The sequence below is a fragment of the Microtus oregoni genome, unplaced genomic scaffold (assembly GCF_018167655.1).
Source record: "Microtus oregoni isolate MIOR12 unplaced genomic scaffold, Mior012 000034F_ref0000314, whole genome shotgun sequence".
Taxonomy (NCBI): Eukaryota; Metazoa; Chordata; class Mammalia; order Rodentia; family Cricetidae; genus Microtus; species Microtus oregoni.
The window spans coordinates 5,179,514-5,202,170 of record NW_024543093.1 but is presented as its reverse complement, the minus strand read 5'-3'; the positions used below and the strand labels follow the sequence as shown (position 1 = coordinate 5,202,170).

General features: G+C 37.2%; 1 protein-coding gene across 2 annotated transcripts in view; it reads right to left on the bottom strand.

The window, feature by feature from the left end:
• The window catches only part of LOC121432519 (rho-associated protein kinase 2), a 102,570-nt gene that overhangs the window by 9,992 nt on the left and 69,921 nt on the right, over positions 1–22,657 (bottom strand). For both annotated transcript variants that reach the window (XM_041630512.1, XM_041630513.1), the window contains exons 12-30: positions 21,089–21,168; positions 20,882–20,930; positions 19,727–19,862; positions 19,547–19,638; positions 19,092–19,338; positions 18,239–18,345; positions 15,330–15,489; positions 11,731–11,891; positions 11,248–11,432; positions 10,489–10,558; positions 8,989–9,092; positions 8,550–8,736; positions 6,216–6,309; positions 6,037–6,131; positions 4,385–4,564; positions 4,067–4,235; positions 2,285–2,355; positions 1,621–1,709; positions 1,041–1,119 (exon numbers count right to left, since the gene is read on the bottom strand). In XM_041630512.1, the coding sequence (XP_041486446.1) occupies positions 1,041–1,119; positions 1,621–1,709; positions 2,285–2,355; positions 4,067–4,235; positions 4,385–4,564; positions 6,037–6,131; positions 6,216–6,309; positions 8,550–8,736; positions 8,989–9,092; positions 10,489–10,558; positions 11,248–11,432; positions 11,731–11,891; positions 15,330–15,489; positions 18,239–18,345; positions 19,092–19,338; positions 19,547–19,638; positions 19,727–19,862; positions 20,882–20,930; positions 21,089–21,168 (2,355 nt within the window). The remainder of the gene's footprint in view (positions 1–1,040; positions 1,120–1,620; positions 1,710–2,284; positions 2,356–4,066; positions 4,236–4,384; positions 4,565–6,036; positions 6,132–6,215; positions 6,310–8,549; positions 8,737–8,988; positions 9,093–10,488; positions 10,559–11,247; positions 11,433–11,730; positions 11,892–15,329; positions 15,490–18,238; positions 18,346–19,091; positions 19,339–19,546; positions 19,639–19,726; positions 19,863–20,881; positions 20,931–21,088; positions 21,169–22,657) is intronic.

Here is a 22,657-nt window from a genome sequence, read left to right as displayed (position 1 = left end):
ACTAAAAAAAATTGATGTGTTTAAACAGGACCTCCTTATTTTTGCTTTAGTATCTGATAGCAAAACTATCAGGATAGGCTAACTAAAGGCAAATTTACACTTGAATAGGTGGGTTTCCCCTTTCACTCCTCTAGGAGTGACTCATTTAGGGCTAGTAGTATAGTTCAGTGGAAGGTCAAAACTCTAGGTTCAGTCTCCAGTGTCCCTCCTATCCAAACAACGAAAGTCCAATATGACACTACAATAATTGCTTACATTTCTTAAGAAAAAAGTGGGTGAAATATATGCATTTTCATTTTAAAAGATATTTGGAGAGTTAAGGGATAAAAGGGAGACGATATGCAAATAAATGCCCAAATAAAATTGCATAAGTACTCAAGAAAAGAAAAGGAAAAAAAAAAAGGACAACTCCCCTACAATGGATTGGGCACAGCGGTTTTGATAGGGCACTTTAATACTTTTTTAAAAAGGTGTGTGTGTGTGCATGCGCACACGCACAGGTGCACGCACACATGTGCCCACACAGTGCCTGTGGAGATCAGAAAGGGGCATTGGATCCTATGGAACTGGAGTAACAGGTGTTTGTGAACTATCTGGTGTGAACGTTGGACCTCTGATGGAGAAGTAAGAGCTCTTACCAAGCCATCTCTCCAGCCCTATGGTTTGAAGGCTTTTTAAACAGGAGCAGTAAAAGTAAAAGCTCGCCTTCACTTTAAATAAACAGAAAAAGTGCTACTGCTTCCAAACTGAAATTTTTAAAATTTCCAGAGTTGATAATAAAACCAAAACAGGAGTAAGTTCACGCTCTAAAAAAACCACCACCCATCTTGTGAAAGGGCCAACAAAGCCCAGAGGCATAACATAAACTAGCAAACACCACCATCAGGATAGAGCTGTCCTCAGACAGAAGCAGCACACTGTAAAGAGCCAAGCATCTCAACTGGGGTGTGACACAAGGGAGAGTGTGAAGCAGTCCTAGGCCAGTGAAGAAAGGGATCTAAAGCATCATGTCACATAAAGAACACAAACACTATCTTTACCTGGAATATTCTTGGAATTTCTTTAGCATCTGCTCTGTATACATCTGTCTGGGTAACGGGTCGGACATGAAACAGCTTGCTATAAAAGGTTTTTAAATAAAGGAGTAAGTAAAATGTTACACAAGGATTATATTACATTGGTCATTTTATGCCAGAAGTTAAAAATCAGCTATTTTATTGACTGATGTTAGATGCTCTTCGACAAGGTTGGTTTTTGTTGTTGATTTTTTTGAGACAGAGTCAGTCTCACTATCTCACTATGGCTGTCCTGGAACTCACTATTGTAAACCAGGCTGCCTTCAGAGATCCACCTGCATCTGCCTTTCACGTCAGGATTAAAGGCGTACATCTATTGTTTTATTGTTTAAATAATTTTTAAGATAAATTTTCAAGGTGAACTTTCTTTAAATAATAGTGTATTAAACCATGAAATACAGGTGTCTTGCACACTAAACACCATCAACTTTCATTTCTACAAAGGAAATCAAAGGAAAATTGTTGCACTAGGAGCATGAAAGGTGTGCTGTGATTGTTGTGATGGACAAGGCTCTATTATTCAGACTCTACATGAGACACTTACTCTATATCTAGAACCATGTAAGGGTTAGACTGCTCTTTATCTTGTTCGCTGTCATAGAAGAGAATCTTCTTACTGCTTACAATCACATACTGTTAAAAATAGGAAAGAGAGAAACTTATCAAATTACTGTGCACTGTATTTTCTTTTACAAGAGATTCTGTATTTGTGATAAAGTCATATGCTATGCAAGTAAATAAAAAGCAGGAATGCTGTTTTAGAGAAGTTTTCCTTAAGGTAACAGGTTTCTATTTGTAGAAGCTTTAAATAAGTAAATGAGGGGAAGAAACAAATGAAACTGAAATCATACCTACTTTAAGATTTGGAATCTACACATAGAATCGCATCACCTTGATCAAACATGAACAGCCATGGTAACACAAGTATCAAGTATCAAGGGTCTTTCTATCACATCTGGAGGAGTTTTCCATGGGACACAAAAGCACCAGAAGAACAAACTTCTAATTATGACCTCAGAACCCATTTTAGAAATGACCCAGAGAGTAAGTCTTTTACACAGAAAACAAGTCACATCAACCCACACCAGAAAGCATAAGCAGGTTTTATGTGTCCGGACATGCAGGCATGTCCACCCTACAACTCCAGAAGGAAAATGGCTATAGTTAAATCGGAAGCTAAAAGAACCACATTCAAAAGTAATGATTACCTTTTTAACCCATCCAAACTTTTTAGTGTTGTTCCGCACAGGCAATGACAACCATCCTTCTAATCTTGATTCTGTAAATAAACAATACATGAATATAAATACAATGATCCTCCCCGACAATGAAGAATTCAATAAAACTTTAATGTGGAAGTCACAAGCCAATCAAGCCTGCCCTTTAGAATTCAGACCATAAAGTACCCAAACTACTATAATAAAGCATAATCAGTAGAATCACATTCCACAACGCAAAACAAAATCAAGGTCACATCAGAAATAAATACTCCAAATTATAACATCAAATACTCCATTGATTAAATTCATGCACTGGCAAAATTCAGGAGAAAAGCATCACAAGAGCCACTGAGGTCTTTTTACTGCACATCTACACCAAGCAGTCCACTCTTCTTGTGGGGATGACTAGAGGTGCAAAGTGCACTGTTGAGTAGAAAGCTCTTTAAATGAGTATGTGTTCAGAAAATATGGAATTTTAGAACGACTATTCTAATTGTGTACAATACATAGCAAACCTGTTTAACAAGGAACAATATAACCAAAATTTCTAAGCTCTAAAATATCAAAATAAGTATATCTTAAATCAACAAAAGAAAGTATCTTAAGTCCTGGGGCTCTTATTATAAATTTAGTATTTTTCAAATGAAATTAGCAAGGGGGATGTCATTCTAAGAGAATATTTTAATACTACAAGTTACTACAGATTTTAACTGTTATGCTCCAACTGTACTAGATGCTCTACACAAGCTCTCTATGTCCACAGCTCCCCACAACAGAACTCTAACCCACAGGCAGATGAGGAGACTGGAGCCTAGAGAGATCACTGAGAACTCTGGGAGTTCAGAAGATGCTCTTGGACTCTTCACTATTTCACCTGGGAGGCTTTTCAGGTAAGGACCAGACCGAATTGTTCCCTGTGCACACTATGAGCATGTACATATTCAGTGAAAGCCTGACCGCAGTCTCTGAAGCAGTCATAGGATTTTGTTCTCTTCTGTACTGTCACTCTTGATACAGAACTACAGAAAAGTTGTCTGAAAACAGACAAAGCCATGCACTTTCAAGGATATACAACATTCTGTTTCTGGAAAGTTGGCTAAAAATCAAACAATCTAGCAAATACAATCACAAGCTATTTTAAAAATGCTTTAAAATCAAATTGCAGTTCATGCAGCAGATTTTTCACTCCATCTACACAGTATGTTGAGTGAGTGGATTGTTAGTTAATATCATAAAAAGATTTTCAAAAAGATAAAATTAAGTAGCTGGGAAAACTCCAAAGACAGAAAGATTTTTCAGGATGTCACCTGCACCATTAGGCTCCGATGAAATGGGTAAATAAGGCAAAGAATCGTCTTCAGAGTCAGAATCAAGAAGCGTGTGAGAACTGGAGGGCTTAGTGGCAATATTGAGAGAAGTAGAGGAACGTTGGTAGGTGAAGGACATGGATTCCATAGTGTGTGACTGAGTGATATGAACTAAATGCCCACAAGTAAGAAGCAAGGCAGAGCAGAGAGAGAGAAAAAATGAAAGCTTAAAAGACAGATACTACATCACATAAGAGCTAAACATCCAATCATTTACAATTTCATTACATGTCTATTTTTAACAAAACAAGTCCAAAATGTCATGTGAATCGCTACTCCAAAAAGGTTTTCCCTTAAAGAAATGATCAATATTTTTTCAAGAGCAAAGTCAGGTCATGGAACTTAAAAGCAATCAGATGACCTAAATGTCAGGCAAATACAAGGGCTGACCAAGAATGTGTACCTGGAAATCCATCATCAGGCTCAACATCCCCTGGTCCGCTGCCTATACTGGAGCTGTCCATACCGATATGCAAGGCCTGCAGCTGTGAACGCAGCTGTTCAATGTCACTGTCTTTACTGTCCAGAGTCATCTGGAGTTCAATTCGAATCTGGCTTTCTTCAGCTATTTGCTGTAAGAAAATATATTAACAAATGAGATAAATATTATGAGTGTTGGCCATAGTTCAGTAATAACTGCTAATAGAAATGTTCTGCAACCACCCAGAAAAGGAAATAATTCTGTTTTAAAGAAATGTTTTCAGTGTAAGCATGTTCTTACAGCCTGCATTTCATTCAGTTCTTTCTGGTATTTGATCATCTGTTGTGTCAACTTTTCACGTTCAGACTTAAGCTCCATATGTAGTTTTCTGTTCTCTTTCTCTTTTCTTCGCACATCTGTGTCACTACCACGCTTGACAGGTTCTTTTCGATTCATGATCTCTGCCAACTTATTCACAGCCTTAAAAAAAAAATAAGCATTTAGCAAATAATTATGCTGATGTTTTCTCAGAAACCCACCAATTGCAAGCTACATGATCACCAATAATTCCTCTCCTATACACAGGGCTATAAAGAAAACACTTTTAGCTTGTGGAAATGGCCCCAGTAGAATCTGTAACAAGTTCCACAGACTGAGGTGAAAACTTCAAAAGAAGGAGGCCTCCTGGAACTGGTTGTGGAACTCGTGGCCGGAGTGAAATATTAAGCCATAGTTCTCATGGCCATTTGTTTTATCTTCTTCTATTCTCTTTTCATATTTACAAGATGTTCCTGATAACCTACACTGAGACTTCAAGCAAGAAACCATTCCTTGAGATGGTTGGTAACCATAACCTTATCTCCGTATAACCAGCGCTTTACTTCATAAATTATTTTCAAAATTATAAAATAAGTCTAAAACTTTCCCATTAAAAATTTCATGACTGTACATATGTCATCAAAAATGGGCCTAGGTATATAGTAGAGAAAGCCCTAAGCAAAAAGAATCAATAGTTTAAATTTACATCTTGAAGATTTACAAAGACCAGATACTAGTTGTTAAACAATAACTGACCATAAAAATTTATCAACCTGTTCTTGGATATGTGCCATTAGCCTTGGATGATTTTACGTTTTACTTTGCCAAATGACAATGATGTTATCTGTTCTATCCGTGATTGCTTCATTAAACACATCTTTTAAGAATTTCAGTATCTGTTTCACTATGTATAAAAATCCTTGTTTGAAAGCTGCAAAATACACTCGGATTCAAACTGCCTCTGTGTTTGATTCTATTTGTCATCGCCGAATCCTTAACCACCAAGCCCTCAAGGACCCTCGTCCCAGGGATCCCAGTACCCGACTGGGGTGGTCCATGGCATCCATCCTGTATTCTAAATATTTTTTTATTCTCATGACTTTTGAGAATGATAATTGAAAGTGTTTGAAGGGTTGTGAGTGTAGCTTGGGTAGAATGCTTGCCTAGCGTATGCCAGGCCTTAGGTGTGTTCCTCACTAAATCACATGCTTGATATCATTTTCCACTAATCCAACTTTTATTATAAGAGAGATTTTAATGGGCAAATGTTCCTCCTTCTATCTGGAGGAAGTGAATTCTGCCTTGGCACTAAAAAGTACTTTGTCCAACAACAGAGAATAGTACTAGCACCCACATGTTTTCCTACAAATCCAACTGTGGGAGCTGGCAGAGAGGTGTCAATCATCACATGTGCCCTTTCAGACCACCTGACACTTTTCAGCCTATTAGCAAATAATAAAAAGCTGGGAGAATGTGGGACATATGAAGTTTCTTCTAACTTGACAAAAGTAAACCAGGAAATTATTTAAACACTGGTATTACAATGAGCACAGTCTCTGCCTCTAGAGCTAGAAGTGACAGGTGACAGGAATGAAAACAAACTTCAGAATTGCATTTGCATTCTGGTGACGTACTTGAGTCTTGAGTGTTCTCTCAGTCAACAGCTGTTTCTCAAACTGAGCTTTAATAGCTGCTGCACTGATCTCTTCATCTTTCAACTTGGAGAGTTCTGAAAAAACAGATATTAAAATTACACCAATAACTACAGCTACTAGGTATGTTCACAGTAAGCTCTCTTCCTGCTAATACATACGCTCTTGAGTGTCTTTCAGCTTGTTGTTTAGTTCTTCTTTCTCGTTTGCAAGATTTGCAACATCACTAGTTAGTGTCCTATTTGTTTCTTCGAGCTAAGAAACACAAGTGGGGGGAAAACCAACGTATTAATTTACAAAATTTTAGTTGTCAAACAGTAATCCAAATTGAGACCCCTAGAACACCTCTCACCTCTCCTTGTGTTACCACACTAGACTTTCCCTGGATAAAACTGTTGCTCCCTCAAAACTTCTTACATATTTCAAAAAACCAAAAATCTGCCCCTTTGCCACAAATCCTTAGCAGTTTTTTTTTTAAAATGAGAAAATCACTTAATAAATCAAGAAAAGGAGAAAAAGGACTTGTGTTCCAATCATGAAGAGTAAGCTTAAAAACTGCAGTGTTTCTTTCAAAATGTTATTTAAAATTTTAAAAAATGAGTTTTTACCGAAGCTGACACCCTTTTTCTATATTCCATTCAGATTGTATTTCTATCTTTCCTTCCTTAAGTTTTATTATAGTTTATATGCTCAACTTTCCCACCAAATACTGCACATTTTCATTATAAACACAAGAAATAATATGTGGTGGCGCACAACTTTAATTCCAGCACTCAGGAGGCAGAGTCAGGTGGATCTCTGTGAGTTTGAGGCCAGCCTGGTCTACAAGAGCTAGTTCCAGGATAGCCAGGACTATTAAAGAAAGAAACCCTATATCAAAAATCAAATAAAATCAAATAAATAATGACTTACTTAATAAAGAATTAAATTTGCCACGGTAGAGTATACCCTTAACCTTAAAACTCAGTAAACAAATGCAGGGGGGTGTCTATAAATTCAAGGCCAGTGTGGTCTACAGAGTGAGACCCAGGCAGCCAAGGATAGTGAGAATTAAGATGTGGGAATGCCAGATAATGTTTCTAAACCCAGGGGGAGGGGGAGGCAGGACAAAGATTGTGAATTCTGGGTCTTTCTGAGATCAAAATAAAGAACAACAAATTGTATTATCCTGCATATATATAAAATTCATTTAGCTCCAACTTCTGTTTACTTCCACTTTCTACCATACTTAATGTACCTATTTTGGTTCTGTTTGCTAAGACACAGTTGTATGTATTCTAGGCTAGCCTCCACCTTGCTGTGTAAACAAGGGTGTTCTTCAACTTCTGACCCTCTTGCCTTCACTTCCCAAATGTTGGAATTACAGCCATGTACTACCACATCTGTTATTTTTAATTTTAATTTAATGCATATAAGTGTTGACCTGAATGTATGTCTCTGTAGCATGTGTGTGCAGTGCCCTCAGAAACCAGAAAGGGGCGTCAAAAACCCTGTAACTACAGAGTTGCTACAAGACAAGTATGAGCTGTCATGTGGGTGATGGGAATCAAACCCAGATCCTCTTAGGCACTGAGTCATCTCTCCAGCCTCTACGCCTATTTAGCGATTGAGATGCAAGGGTTTGTTGTTATAAGCATCTCTGTGTCTCTAAGCACTGTGCTAGTTTCTTTAGCATAGTTATCTTAGTGTGGACTTTCTTTGGGTGGTACCATACACTTAAAATTTACCACAAATGGTCATACTATTAACAAAATTACAGATATTATATTGACTTTAACTCTCCATTTATTGTAATGAAAAATGTCATTTTCCAGACACTTGAAGCTGACAGCTTATTTTCAGTCACATAATGGGTATTTCAAATCTATGGCATTTATCTGACCTTTTGCTGGAGAACAGCATCTACTGATGTATTTGCGCTCTCTTTTGGCCAATTTTCTTCTAAATTGTTTCATCTTGTTTAATGAATTATAGGAATTTTGTATATATTCTAAAAATTAATGCTGTTTAATATATTCCAGTATCTTTTCTTTTTTAGGCTATCTTGTGTCACATAGACATTTTAGGTTCTAAAAGCTTAAACTTTCTATTTTTCACATCTGGTTCTTAAGCTAGGTACAATTTACTTAGTCAGATTGACCATTATTCCTTTCACATAAAACCCCATTATTCCAAACCCACTTCCCGACTGAGTGTTTTCGCACTGGCTTTATTCCTATCTGCACAAACACAGGTTTTGTGCACGCACCTCCCTCTAGCCGACTGTTCACTCCCCTTACTGTGGTGATCAGTAGCTCTGCCTGACTGACAGCACAAGACCAACTGCTTTCTGTTTTAGTTTTCTCTGAAATGTTTCTTTAGTTAAACTCTGTCACCATTTGCTAACAGATACAGATAATTTTTAATTTACATCTGACACAGCTCCTAGATGTTTCTGAGATTTTTAATACACAATAATTTAATTACAAACCCAAAGCACCAAGAATTTTACGTACAGATGCAATTGTGGCATCCTTTTCAGTAAGTTCTTGCTTGTGTCTAGCCATCATCTCTTTTATCTCCAGCTCTTTCATGATTTTCTCTTTTTCCAAATCAGAATATTGTTCCTCAGCAATGGAACGAGCCAGCTGCTCAGAGTCTGCTTTGGTCAGGGTGATCTCCAGCTGGGCAGCCAAAGAGTCTCTGTATTTCAGAGATAGACCATAAAAAATATAAGCATATGGTAATGGGATTGAACCCAAGGCCGCGTATATTCTAAACACACAGTCTTCCCAAGCTAAGTCCCAGATCCCTTGGAGATGGCATTTTAATGACCATTTTTCATTATGAATCAAAAGTCTTTCTCTACTTGATTCTTTATCACTTTTTTTTTTTAACTTGGTAAAAAGGAGGCTGAGAACAGGACATGCACCCATGGACAAGGCCCGCCCTTACCTTTCATCCTGTAAGTCCTGCTTCTTCTGCTGTAACTCTTTACACAGCTTAGTCTTCTCTTCACTTTCTTCCTTAAGTTCTCTAACTTGTGTTTTATAAAGGGTCTAAACAGCAAAACAGCAATGTGTCCATTATCACCAAGAATATGACTTACATCCAAAGCCTAGCCAGGCAAAAATCTCAATATACACACATATTTTCTTAATGTTGAGTAATTTGGGGCTCCTGAGATATTAATAATTTTCTGAGTTTTCCCATTTTCTAGTCACCAATTAAGCAAATATTTGGCTATCTGCCAAAGTATACTGTAGATAGAATATCCTACATCTAGTTCCTACTCAACCCCTACAACAGCCAGTTAATAATATATATAGTATGATTTTCAACTGAATATTACAGCAAAAATTCCAGTTAAATGTACAGGCTGGTAGTATAAAAGAAGAGGTGGCGAAAAACATTGCTGGTTAATTTTGTTTGTTTTATGTTTGATTTAAGGTGACAGATCAATGGAACTACTTCATGAAAACACTTCACATTGCTGGACGGTGGTAGTGCACACCTTTAAGTCTGACACTCAAGAGGCAGAGGCAGGTCAATGAATTACTTAGTTCAAGGCCAGACTGATCTACAGAATGAGTTTCAGGACAGCCGGGCCTACACAGAGAAACCCTGTCTTGGAAGCTATTAAAAGAGGAAGGGAGGGTAGGAGGGAGGGGAAATACTTCCTATTTTTAAAGTGCTCTCAAAAAAAAAACCCCATAAATATCAAAATGACAATTTTATTCCTTTCCTTACAAAAGCACAATTTCCAAAATTTGATGCTTTTAACCAGTTTCACAGGCTGGTAATACTTTATGCTTAGGATTATGTTCTAGCAACAATACCTCATTTGTTGTTTTGAGACAATGTCTCCCCTTCTGTTGCCCAGATTCACTTCAATTTTGAGGGTTCAAGAGTTCTTCCCACCTCAGACTGCCTAGCAGCTACAACTATAAGCACATACTACCAAGCCAGTCTGATAAAGGATTCCTGTTAGAGAATCTATAGTCTTTTGTCCAGCACTTTTTCTTTTTTATGGTACTGGGTACTGAACTCAGACCTCTTTCCATGCTCCCATGTTAGGCAAGCATTTCACCAATGAGTTATATCCCCAATCCCGGTTTGCTTTTTATGAGTTATGTAAGAGTCCACCAAATACTTATGGTGTGATGGTAAACCACTATAATTCCAGCACTCAGAAGGTAGACAGTTTGCAAATTGGAGACCAGCATGGGCTATACAGCAGGTCTGTTGAAAAAAAAAAAAAGCCTAAAACCAAAGCAAGCAGGGGCAAACAAACAAAAGCTGTGCATCCTACCCTCTTCTGAACTCCCAGGGTACCATGCATGCACGTGGTACACATACATGCCTACACCCAAAATACAAATACACAGAAAGTGAAACAAGTATTTGTTTCAATTAAAAGACAATCATTCTCTGATTCTGTAGGAAGTGCCTTACTGAGAAATACTGTTCCGCTTCAAGCTGGTCTTGCAGTTCCTTCATCTGCCCGTCTGCATCCTGCCGCTCTCTGTGAACATGGAAAGTCCAAGTCTTTAGTAAAGTACGATATACGCATTCAAACTCACTCTGCAAAGAATCCTGCAATCAAGTAATTTTCATGCCACACTAACTTCACCACTGCCTTCCAAACTCTCATCCCTGCAGGCCTGGTAGCGGAGCCTGTAATCCCAGCAACTGGGAGGCCAAGGCACGAGGGATTGTGAGTTCAAAGACAGCCTGGAGAATTTTATGAGACCATGTATCAAAAAAACAAAACAAAAATCCAAACAACTGAAAGCCATATGTGGTGACTTATATGTGTAATCCTTGCACTCCGGAGGCTGGGAAAAAAGATGCCTGGGAGGATGCAGCCGGCCAGGGCAAGGCAGTGAAGCTATAAAAACAGTGACAACAACAGAACGCCAAAAACAACAGACACACACACACGCACTGTGCACAGGCTTTTCCTGAGGCTATGTCACATCATATGTCATTAATTCAATAGCTAATACAGTGTGTGCCTGTATTTTCAGTTTATTTTACTTTCACATTGCTATATAAATTGGCTCTGAAATTCCAATCTGTTTCGCACTCCCAAGTGTTGGGATTATAGGAATTATCACCAAACCTGGCTTTCATTTTAAATAAATACAATTATACAAACACACAAAACCTCTCAGAAGCCATCAATCTAACTATCTGAACCAGTTAACTTACTTTCGAAGTTCAGCATTTTGCTTTTCCAAGTTCATTTTCATTTCCATGAGATGATTATTTTCTTGTTTTATCTGCTTTTCTGACATTTTCAGGGTGTTAACTTGCTGAGTCTGCATCTTTAGATCATTTTGCATAAGGCAACGCTTCTGAGTTTCCTGCTCTATCTTTAATGTCAAATTTCTAACCTAAAAAGTAAATTGTATACTTAGTATTTAAGTAAATTATTTTGATTTTTCTCAAGAACAATAATTTCTTAATCATATCACATTAAAATAGATATTTCAAATATTTTTAAATATAACCTTTAAGTTTTAAGTAACTTAAAATTATTCAATTATGACTGATTTACTCTATCATTAAACCCAACAGACTCCATAGAAAATTACAAGAAAAAAATTAAAAATTAAATAATGCAGTCACCATTAAATGTATCCAATAAAACCAGCTTCTTATTGGTTCATACTTAGTGTAATGCACACTTACATCTTCATTTAGCACATCTTTCTGCTTCAGCAGCTCGTTTAATTTCTGCTGGGACTGTTTGAGGTCACAGTCCAATATAGAGCATCTTTTCTCGGCTTCCAGGAGTAGGTTTTCCACTTTCTGCTTTAAAGACCTTTCTTCCAATAGCTTCTTCTCCATTTCTATTACAATGAAAGTAGACACAACTAAGAGTCTGAAATGTAAGTATTTTAATTACAAGCAAGTGGTACTGTCCTATATTGTTATTTGTTTCTAACTGAACATTTTTAGCATTTCAAATATACTTGAGATATAAATTTTAGGCTAGAAAATTGGGAGGTTTTTTTTTGCAATATAAAATTATCATACTACTTGTAATACTACATCTATTCTAATGAAAAAAAGATAATCCTGTCTTTGTGTAAAAGACAGTGGCATCTTTCAAAACAAACAAAAACAGTGTGACTCTTCCTACTGGAAAGCATTCCAGGCAGATTCCATCTCTTCTCTTTCCATATATTATTACACAGGTGTTGAAAATTATGTTTGGGGAGATAGACTCAGAAACCCAACTTTCTGATCTTAAATCTTGGCTCTGACACTTACTAATTATTTAAGTAAATGAACTTCTTTCATTTACTTCTTTCGCCTTAAATTTCCTTTTTTTTTAAAATATTTATTTATTTATTTATTATGTATACAATAGTCTGTCTGTGTGTATGCCTACAGGCCAGAAGAGGGCACCAGATCTCATTACAGATGGTTGTGAGTCACCATGTGGTTGCTGGGAACTGTACTAAGGACCTTTGGAAGAGCAGGCATCTTCCAGCCCCCTGGCCTTAAATTTCTTCCATCTAGGAGGGTAATGGTATTTAACCTCCAGCATATGGCAAAAAAGTGTTGAAGCTGATACATATATAGGACTTAAAATACTGCCAGACATATGGTAGGCACTAGGTAAGTGCTGAATAACACTTAACAGGGTTTTTTTTTTTTAAAGAATTAGTAAAATGTTAGGAGAAAATGGAGTAAATTTACAAAGTATTAGCTTACTTAGTAAGTAATCTTTGCTTTTTTAAGTTATATTCTCCTTCATTTTTTAAAAATGACTTGCAATAAACCTATTATCAATCAGAAAAATAATCTTTTAAAAGCATTTTTTTCATCTTAAGGTGATCAACAAAGTGTACCCCTAACCAAGTAAGTTCAATTCTAAAGGTAAATTTTAGTTAATCTTTTGATTAGTATTTCAGTTCATACCCAAGTAGGAGTCCTCTGCCCTCTCACACCGAATGTTTAACATACAACTATTATTTACAGTTGCATTAGGTAAGAATGTAATCCATTAATTTTCAGGCCTTTTTAAAAAAGTGTTCACTTATGTATAAAGGCTTAAAGCTGATGTTGGGTATCTTCCTCATCTGCTCCCCACTGTATACTGTGGCAGGGCCTCTGAGTGGCTGAATATGGAGCTCACTAATTCTGGTTTGTCTAGCTAGTGAGCTTGCCCCAGGAATTCCCCTTCTTTGTCTTCTGGGTGCTGGGATTGCTGGTGGCTGCCATGCTTGCCTGCATTTGATATCACCATCTCCATGGCCAGAACTGAAAATATTTAATGAAGGGTCTTTAAAAGTGTGCACAGATAAATGAAACATTCTCTACATGCTAGTAAGTAGATAGTATTTTTTTAAAATATTTTTTATGGTTTATTTAACTTTATTTTATGTGCATTGGTGTGAAGTTGTCAGATCCCCTGCAACTGGATCTTCAGATAGTTATGAACTGCCATGTGGGTGCTGGGAATTGAACCCGGATCGTCTGGAAGAGCAGTCAGTGCTCTTAACCACTGAGCCATCTCTCCAGCCTCTAGATAGTATTTCTAATTATTGTACATGCACTTGACTTTCACAACCTAATAATACCATCATTATCCCTTTACAGGAAACTAGACAAGTTCATATTGGCAATAATTACTTGTTCAAGACATGTTCTTAGTCTATGGAGGTGAGAACATGTAGTAGAAAGAGCAAGAATTTTAGATTCAGGCTTGAAAGACATCTATAATATTTAAGTGATGGAGGCCTGTGCATAAAAATGTAAGGAAGTCATCACATATCATGTATTAGTGTTCCAAGGAACCACTGGAAACAAAAGTTATATTGAACTGTTTTATTTTTGTCAATTTAAAAAATAATCAAAAAAGAAATGCAATTACTTACTAAAAATAAATAAAAAATATTCATTTAAAAAATCATATATTGGTGTAGAGAATAGAAAGAAGCACAAGGAAACTTACTGGGTTGGTAGACATATTCTACATCTTGCTTTTGGTGGTAGCTACACGAGTGTAACACAAACATCAAAACTATTTACACTTTATTGCATATAAATTAAACCTCAAAAGCAACTTAATTCTCTTCTACGCCATACACAAGGAAATTAACTTAATTAACTTAATCTCTTCAGATTAGATCTTCCTAAGTAAAGCACCTGTCTCATTTCTCTCTCTCTTTTTTGTTAGTCAGGGTCTCACTGTGTAGCCCAGTGTAGCTGTATAGCTGAGACCCCATCTGCTTCTGCCTTCTGAGTGCTGGGATTAATAGAGTGCACCATTGTTCACGACTTGTTTGAATTAGTGCTTTAATCTAAGTTGGTTGTAATAAGAAAATCTAAATCTTAATTATATTTAAAGAGTGAAAGGCTACTTCTAAGCTATTCGTATCTTAGTAAGAAGTGAAACTTCTGATCCAGAGTTTTAAGACTTGGACAAAAATATTTTCAAATATTGATTATTTGTGAAATTTCAAATCTATCAATAAAGTTAGAAAACAAACAATCCTAAGACAAGACTAAGGCAAAGATTGGTTTGTGGAGGTTAACATTGGGATCTATTAGTATGACATGGCTTTAATAAAATCTGACTGGCACCTTTAGTACGTCAGAGTCCAAAACACTCAGTGAACTGAATAATCTAGCTCAGTGGTTCTTAATTATGACCCCTGAGGATCAAATAACTTCCACAAGGGTTGCCTAAGACCATTGGAGAACACAGATATTTTACACACTATGACTCATAACAGTAGCAAAATTATAGCTATGAAGTAGTAACAAAATTAATGTTATGGTTGTGGTCACCACAACATGAGGAACTGTATTAAAGGGTCACAGCATAAGAAGGTTGAGAACCACTGTTCTAGATGGACTAGCTATTATGTAAATTTTGATCTTATATAACTATTAATACTTTTGTACCACAGCTAGGGAAATGTCAAACTACAGTAAACTTATGTCAAAGAACATATTTCCCAAATCAGTATAGAACATCACATTATACACCTTATGGCATCAATGTCACTGAAACATCATTTTCTTTCAGATTTAAAAATATGGTAGAATGATTCTGCATTTGGGCTTTAGTTTCTTAGAAACTGTTACAATGATACAAAGGTTTAAAAAAAAGGAAGTATAGAAAGTTTCCCTGATAATTTCTTTCCTTTCAGCTCCCAATACTTGGCAATATAAACAAATACCATATTTTGTAAAAGTGAAGACTGACTCTAAAATGGGAACACACCTCACAGTGCATACTCTAAAATGGGAACACACCTCACAATGCATACCTTTCATGGCTTCTGATTTAGCTTCTTCAATGGATTCATAGATCTTGTTTTTATCCGCCAGCCGTGCTTTTGTGGTCTTGTGCTCAGCTTCTTCTTGCTCTAAACTCTGCTGTATCACTTTCAGTTGGTATGTCATATCTATTTCCATGTTGCTCTTTTCCTAATAAACATTGTTCATGGTGATTATTAACAGAATTTCAAAGACTTTTAAAATTCTTTTAAACAGTCTAAGAATGTTCAGCATCTTCCTTGCTTTCTCTGTCTGAGTATCCTGTGACATAACAGCTGGCCTCTGCCACCATCTGAGATATAAACTGAGCGTCTAATTTCAACGATCTGACAAGATTGCTTTTCTCACCATACAATACTTCTTGGGCTCTCCTCTTCTGATTATAACCTGCAACCCTGATACTACCCACCGATGCTTTTGACAATGGACACCCTGGCTCTCCCTAACCAGGTCTCACCTTCCTGCCACTCTCAAGGTTCCCCAACTGCTTCTCAGGTGCTAGTTTTACTTTTTTTCTAATTAGCTATTTTACTTTAAGCATATGTGTATTTTGCTTCTATATATGTGTGTTTACCACATGTGTCTGGTACCCATGTAAGTCAGAAGGAGGGGACAGATCCCCGAAACTGGAATTACAGATGGTTATGAGCCACGTTCTGAGTGCTGGGAACCAAACCTGGATCCTCTTAACTGTAGAACCATCTCTCCAGTTGTAGGACTCTGGTATTCTTTACACACAAGGTCTCTCTTCCTAAAGCTTTATTTTTTGAACTTTATAAATGTATAATAATAGCCATGTGTAGTGGCTAGAACGTTAATCCCAGCACTCAGCAGGGAGAGGCAGGCAGATCACCGTGAGTTCAAGACCTGCCTGGTCTACAGAGTTCCAGAACAGCCAGGGCTACCCTGAGAAACCCTATCTCTAAAACACCACCCCACCAACCACCAAAAGAATATTGCTTGCAATCTAGCTACATTAAACAACAACAAATCTCATGATGTTCTACTACCCAAATAGTAGGTCTTTTTCTGTGATGCTGGGGATTGAACTCAGGATTTTGGACATGCCAAGTAAGCACTCTACCACTGAGCTACATGCTCAACCAGACATGTTCTAAGTTTGAAAGACCTGGATAATAGAAGTCAGTCTATTTTCAATATATGCCCCAGGATTTGTAACACAGAGTATACACAGTCAGCAAAACCTGAAGTATTTATTATCTCACCCTTAAAGGATTAGTTTCATGACTCACTCCAGAAATACTGACAAAACAAGCAAATCATACCATTACTGTTCCCTACCCTTAGCTTTGCTCAAGCGGCTACCCTCCAGCTAGAGTCTGCCTCTTTACCTGCCCAGCTCTCTGACATACCAGGTGAGGGATCACTTTCTACACCTGAAAGGCATACTGTGTACAAACAGCTAGTATTTTGTTTGCATATAAAACATTAGAATCACCTAGGCCAGTGGTTCTCAACCTTTCTAATGCTGAAACCCTTTTAATACAGTTCCTCATGCTGTGATGACCCCCAATCATAAAATTATTTTCATTGCTACTTCGTAACTGAAATTTTGCTGCTGTTATGAATCATAATGTAAATATCTGTATTTCTGATGGACTTAGATATGTGAAAGTGTTGTTCTACCTCCCAAATGGGTTGCAATCTACAGACTGAGAACCGCTGACCTAGGGGCTTAATTACTTTTATTATTTGAGCCTGGGATTCACCAGGTAGTCCCCAGCAGCTAGCCTTGAACTCACAGAGATCGATCTGCCTCTGTCTCCCCAGTGTTGGGATCAAAGGTTTGTATCACCATGACCAGCTTATTATCACTTTTAAAATTATCTATCAGACTGTTATTATTTAAAGCAACACTGTATCCTAATATTTCTACTCTAGAAAACATTAAATATTCAGATCAATGAATAAACAAATGAAAATAAAATATTAACTAGAAATAATCCCTGGCTCCACAGAATTTTAAAAAAAAAAAAGCCTCTGAATGTCACAAGTCATATATTTCCCCTGAGGTTTTTCAAAATAAGGTTTCTCTGTTTAACAGTTCTGAAACTCACTGTAAGTCAGGGCGCTCTTGAACACACAGAGATCCACCTGCCTCTACCTCCCAAGAGCCGGGATTAGGTGTGTGCCATCACTGCCTAGTAAAAGTCACATTTTAATTTTGTATTATTATTGTAATATTAAGATATCCCAGTCAAAACTTCAATTTTCTTACACTGTATGAAAATCTCAAAGAACAAAATACTTATCTTAGAAAGTCTGAATTTCTGGGGCTAGAGACAAGGTTCAGGGGTTAAGAGCACTGGTTGCTCTTCCAGAGGTTCTGAGCTTAATTCCTAGCAATCACATGGTGGCACACAACCATCTATAGAGATCTGATGCCCTCTTCTGGCATGCAGGCATACATGCAGAGCACTTGTACATGAAATATAAAAAAAAATAAAAATTTTTGAAGAAAGTTTGAATTTCCCCTGGGTCCATTAAAAAAGCACTGAGTCCCTTTGTTCATATAATTCAGCATACCAAAGACTGCCTATATGGTATTAAAATTATAGCTCTTATTTATATAGTTCAAATAGAAAAGTCTATGTATATATGAAAACAGTCTAGCTATTTAGTCCCTTATTTTGGTAACTTTTCTTTTTTATATATATACAATATTCTGCCTGTATGTATGCCTGTGGGCCAAAAGAGGGCACCAGATCTCATAGATGGTTGTGAGCCACCATGTGGTTGCTGGGAATTGAACTCGGGGCCTCTGGAAGAGCAGCCAGTGCTCTTATCCTCTGAGCCATCTCTCCAGCCCTAGTAACTTTTCTTATCTGAAATTGCATTGTCCTATTCTCACACACAAAGTGCGATGTGCTGTGGTTACCTTCTCCAGGTCAGCAAGCTTCTCCTGCAGCTGTCTCTTCTCCAGCTCTACTTTTGCTAGCAAGGCTTTGCCAGTCTTCAGATCTTCTTCCAGCCCAGATAGTCTACCTAAAAATTCAAACATTTTTTAAAGTAACATACTCAGCATGCATTCAATTAAGAATTATCTACCTCATATTTTGGAGTTGTTACTTGTGAGCAAGAGTTTTATAACCTATCAGACAGTACTTTAAAAGCTAATTTAGCTAAAACTCAACTGACCATCCAAATTTAAAAAATACTATTTGAAAGTACATCTTTTACTCACAAAATTTTAATCAATATATTTTTAATGTTCTAATTTAATTTTGCAATTTTTATTTTAATTATGTGTCTGTGTTTGTGTCTGAGGATGGATTTGTGCATGTGAGTTTCATGTCCAAAGAGGCCAGAAGAAGGAGCTGGAATCTCTGAAGTTGGAGTTACAGGTAGTTGTGAGCCTCCCAGTAGAAGTGCTAAGAACTGAACTTAGTAATCAATAACTGCTTTTAAACAGCTAAGCTGTCTCTCTAGCCCCAGGCTCTAACTTTACTAACAGAAAACTACATTAAAAAAAAAAAAAAAAAAAAAAAACAAGCCAGGAGCGGTGGCCCACACCTTTAACCCCAAGTAGAGGCAGGCAGACAGATCTCTGAGTTTAAGGCCAGCAGAGCAAGTTCAAGGATACCTGGGTTTACACAGAGAAACCCTGCCTTGGAAAACAAAAAACAAGACAAACAACAAACCCAGGTTACTGCAACACATTATTCATTTAAAGTTATTTCAAAATCATGAATTATCAAAAAATCAAATCAAATGCAACCACTGCTTTATACCTTGTAAATCATGAATTATCTCTGATCCATGGGTCCGGTCCCTCCTTTCAGATTCTAGAGCTGATTGAAGATTGATAAATTCCTTTTCAAGCTTTAACTTGGCAGTCTCAAGTAGGCAGTTTTTATCTTGTAGATCTCTATTGTTAGACTCCAGCTGCTGAATCTGTTTGGAGCTTTCTGCCTGGGTTTTTCTTAACCGTGCTGCAGTATCGGACTCTGTTCGTAGCAGAGCATTAGCTTCATCCAGCTGTTAACCAATTCAAAAGCAAGCAGATTACCACAGATGTAACATAATAAATAGCATAGAACATCAATTTATCAATTTGTTACCAAACTACTTAAATAAAAATTCCAAGTATCATCCCCTTAAGTGTTAGAGCTAAGGGCTTAGCAACATTGCAATCAGCATTAACAGGCGTGGATAAACTCAGCACTTTACACACAGACCAACCTACCTGTTTCTGGAGTTGATTGACTTTCTCAGTGGATATCTGAGAGCTCTGGTTCCTTTTCTTCAAATCTTCAAGTTGATCTTTTAAGCTGTTAACTATGAACAAAGCATTTTAGCAGCAAGCTTCAATACAACAAATACACACAATATTTTTCTTAAACATTTATTATTTTATATCACGAACCATCATTTTCCAAATTCCGTTTCTTGTCAGCTTCATGATCAGCTTTCCGTTGATATTCTGCATTTTTATGCTGAAGAAGGGCCTTTTCTCTTTCCAACTGTCTCAGTGCTGACTCTACATTTTTCCTAAAGGTAATCTGAAACGATTAACATTATTATCAAAAGGAAACAGGCAGAGAAAACAGATCAAAACCCATCGGTGATCTCAAAAACATAAAAAGATACCTAAAAGGCTATCACTGTTTTGTTAAAATTATAATGTTCCATGTTTGCAAAATAGCATACTACAATGAAATAATCAGACCCTTGTACTGGTTGGGTTTGTGTGTTAACTTGACACAAGCAAAAGTCATCAGAAAGAAAGGAGCCTTAATTGAAAAAATGCCTTCCTGAGATCCAGCTGTAAGGTATTTTCTCATTTAGTGATCACCGAGGGAGGACCAGCCCATGATGGATGGTACCATCCCTGGGCAGGTGGTCCTGGCTTCTATAAGCGTGTAGGCTGAGAGGGCCAGGGGAAGTAAGCCAGTAAGGAGCACCTCCTACAGGGATTCTGCTCTGTTTGAGCTCCTGTCCTGACTTCCTTTGGGGATGCTCTGTAGCAATGCTAAAGTGTGAGCCAAATAAACCCTTTCCTCCCCAACTTGCTTTTTGGTTGCGGTGTTTTTGTCACAGGAATAGAAACCGTAACTAAGACAACCCTTAATACTTAATTTATTATACTATTAACAGTCATGCTCTCTGAAACTTTCTATCACTAATGAACCATCACTATTTAATCCAACAGACCTAAAATATTAATATCAAAACTTTAAAAAAAATTACTTCCTGTTTTTAAAACAACCAGCCATTTTAGTAATCATATAAAAGCAAGTTTTTAAAAATTTTAAAGTTAGTATGCAAAGTAATAGCTTCATTATGGCATTTACATACCTATAGATATTCAAACTTTTAAGGAAAAAAAAAAACATGAACTACCTACATTAAATTAACTCAAACTGGCATAGCAAGTCACCCTGCAGTGATCTTCATCTTGTTCATTTATGACACAAGTAGGTTTTACTGATATGGACGGCAAGGCCTCTGAGAACTCTGTAGCTAAGTGGGTATCAAAGATTTTTAGTGTCAAAAATGTTAAAGTACAGGAAATTTTTACCTCTTCTTCTAGCTCCTTTGCCGTTTTCTCTAGGCGAGTATTAATAGATCTAAAGAATTTTAGAAAGAAGCAGTAAATAAAATAATTCTAGTTTATGGTAAAAATACAGCCTATTAATTGAGAAAGCATCTGCATAATTAATTTGCGCCTTTCACTTTCAGTGCTGTATTTAAACTTCAATTTTAAAATGCACTGCCTGGCACATACTTGCACTTCTGTTCCAGCTCCTCCTTGGCTTGCAACTCACTGCTAAGGTGTTCTTCTAATGCATACAATTTTTTCTGAATCTGTCAAAAATATAAAATATAATAAATTATAAGCTTTGATCACAGAGATGAGCAGCTTAAAGAAAACAGCGATCCCTACTAGCCTTTCCACTTACTGACCTCTCTGTAAGAGCACAGGATTGGTACTGCTAGTGTGACTGGCTTAGAGGGAAAGCACCCTCACCTCCCACTTTCTCCCTCACAGTACACATACAGGTATGAACACATTTACAGGAATAAACTCTTTTGTGATTTACTACACAGTGACAGGAACAATACTATGAAGAATTAAGGATTTAATGCATCTTGAGTAAATGATAGCTAATCCTATATCAAATCCTCTTAGTTTACATTAGCTATTTTAAGACAAGTTAAAATGATAAAAACTACTAAAGAACACACTTCCCTTTAAATATATTTACTATTTCCCTTTAAATATCCCTTTAAAAATATTTACTATTACTTTTTACATGTACATGTGAATATGTTTGTGTGTGTGCCTGCATGAATTTAAGTGCACCACATCTGTAAAGGAGCTCTTGGAGGCCAGAAGATGGCATTGGATCCCTTCCAACTGAAGCCACCATGTGGGTGCTGGGAATTTAACACAGGTCCTCTACATGAGCAATAAACACTCGTAACTACTGAGCCATCTTCCAGCTCCGAAGAGCCTTTTCTTTGTTTTTTGAGACTGGATCTCACATCTCAGGCAAGTTCTGAGTAGCTTGGAAATGCTATGTAGTCAAGCTGGAGTTCAGCTCACAGATCCACCTGCTTTACTTTTGAGTGACAGAATTAAAGGTTATGTCCACCTACGCCTTCCTTCTTTTTTTTCTTCCTTCCTGTTTTAAGGATTTAACTTTTTGAGATCCTATGGTACCTTGGATGCAATAAATACCAGGCACTTTACAGTGTTGTTCCATTAGCAGGAACAAAATACATAAGACAATGTCTCCTATATGTGGCAGCACATGCCTTTAAACCACTCAGGAGGAAGATGAAGGAGCAATTCTTGGAGCTCAAGATCAGCCTACTCTGCATATTGAGTGCCAGGCCTCAACACAGTAGTGTTATATCCACCCACCTTATTAACTGAAATTCAGAAAGGTGAATATTCAGGTCAAGGCAAAAATGATACACTAAAGCCAAGGTTCTAATGAGTATGTTTTCTGGGGTTTTTTTAAAACATTTTTTTCATCTTAAAAACAACAAACAATCAAGAAACTCCTCTATTGTCCAAAACAAGTATAGGCTAAGAGCTGAGGAGATGGCTCAGTCAGTAAGCTGCTTACTGAACGAGCATGAGGATCTGAGTCTGGATCCTAACATACATGGGAAAGGAAAATCAAGGCACGTTTGTCTCTAGCACTGGAGAGGCTGAGGCAGGCAAAGGCCAATCTGGTCTAGAGGGTGAGCTCCAGGTCAGCCAAGGCAACAGCCAACCAAATAAAACAAAACAACAAAATCAACTCATGGATGCTTACTCCAGTACTGGGTGGGGAGGGGAAGG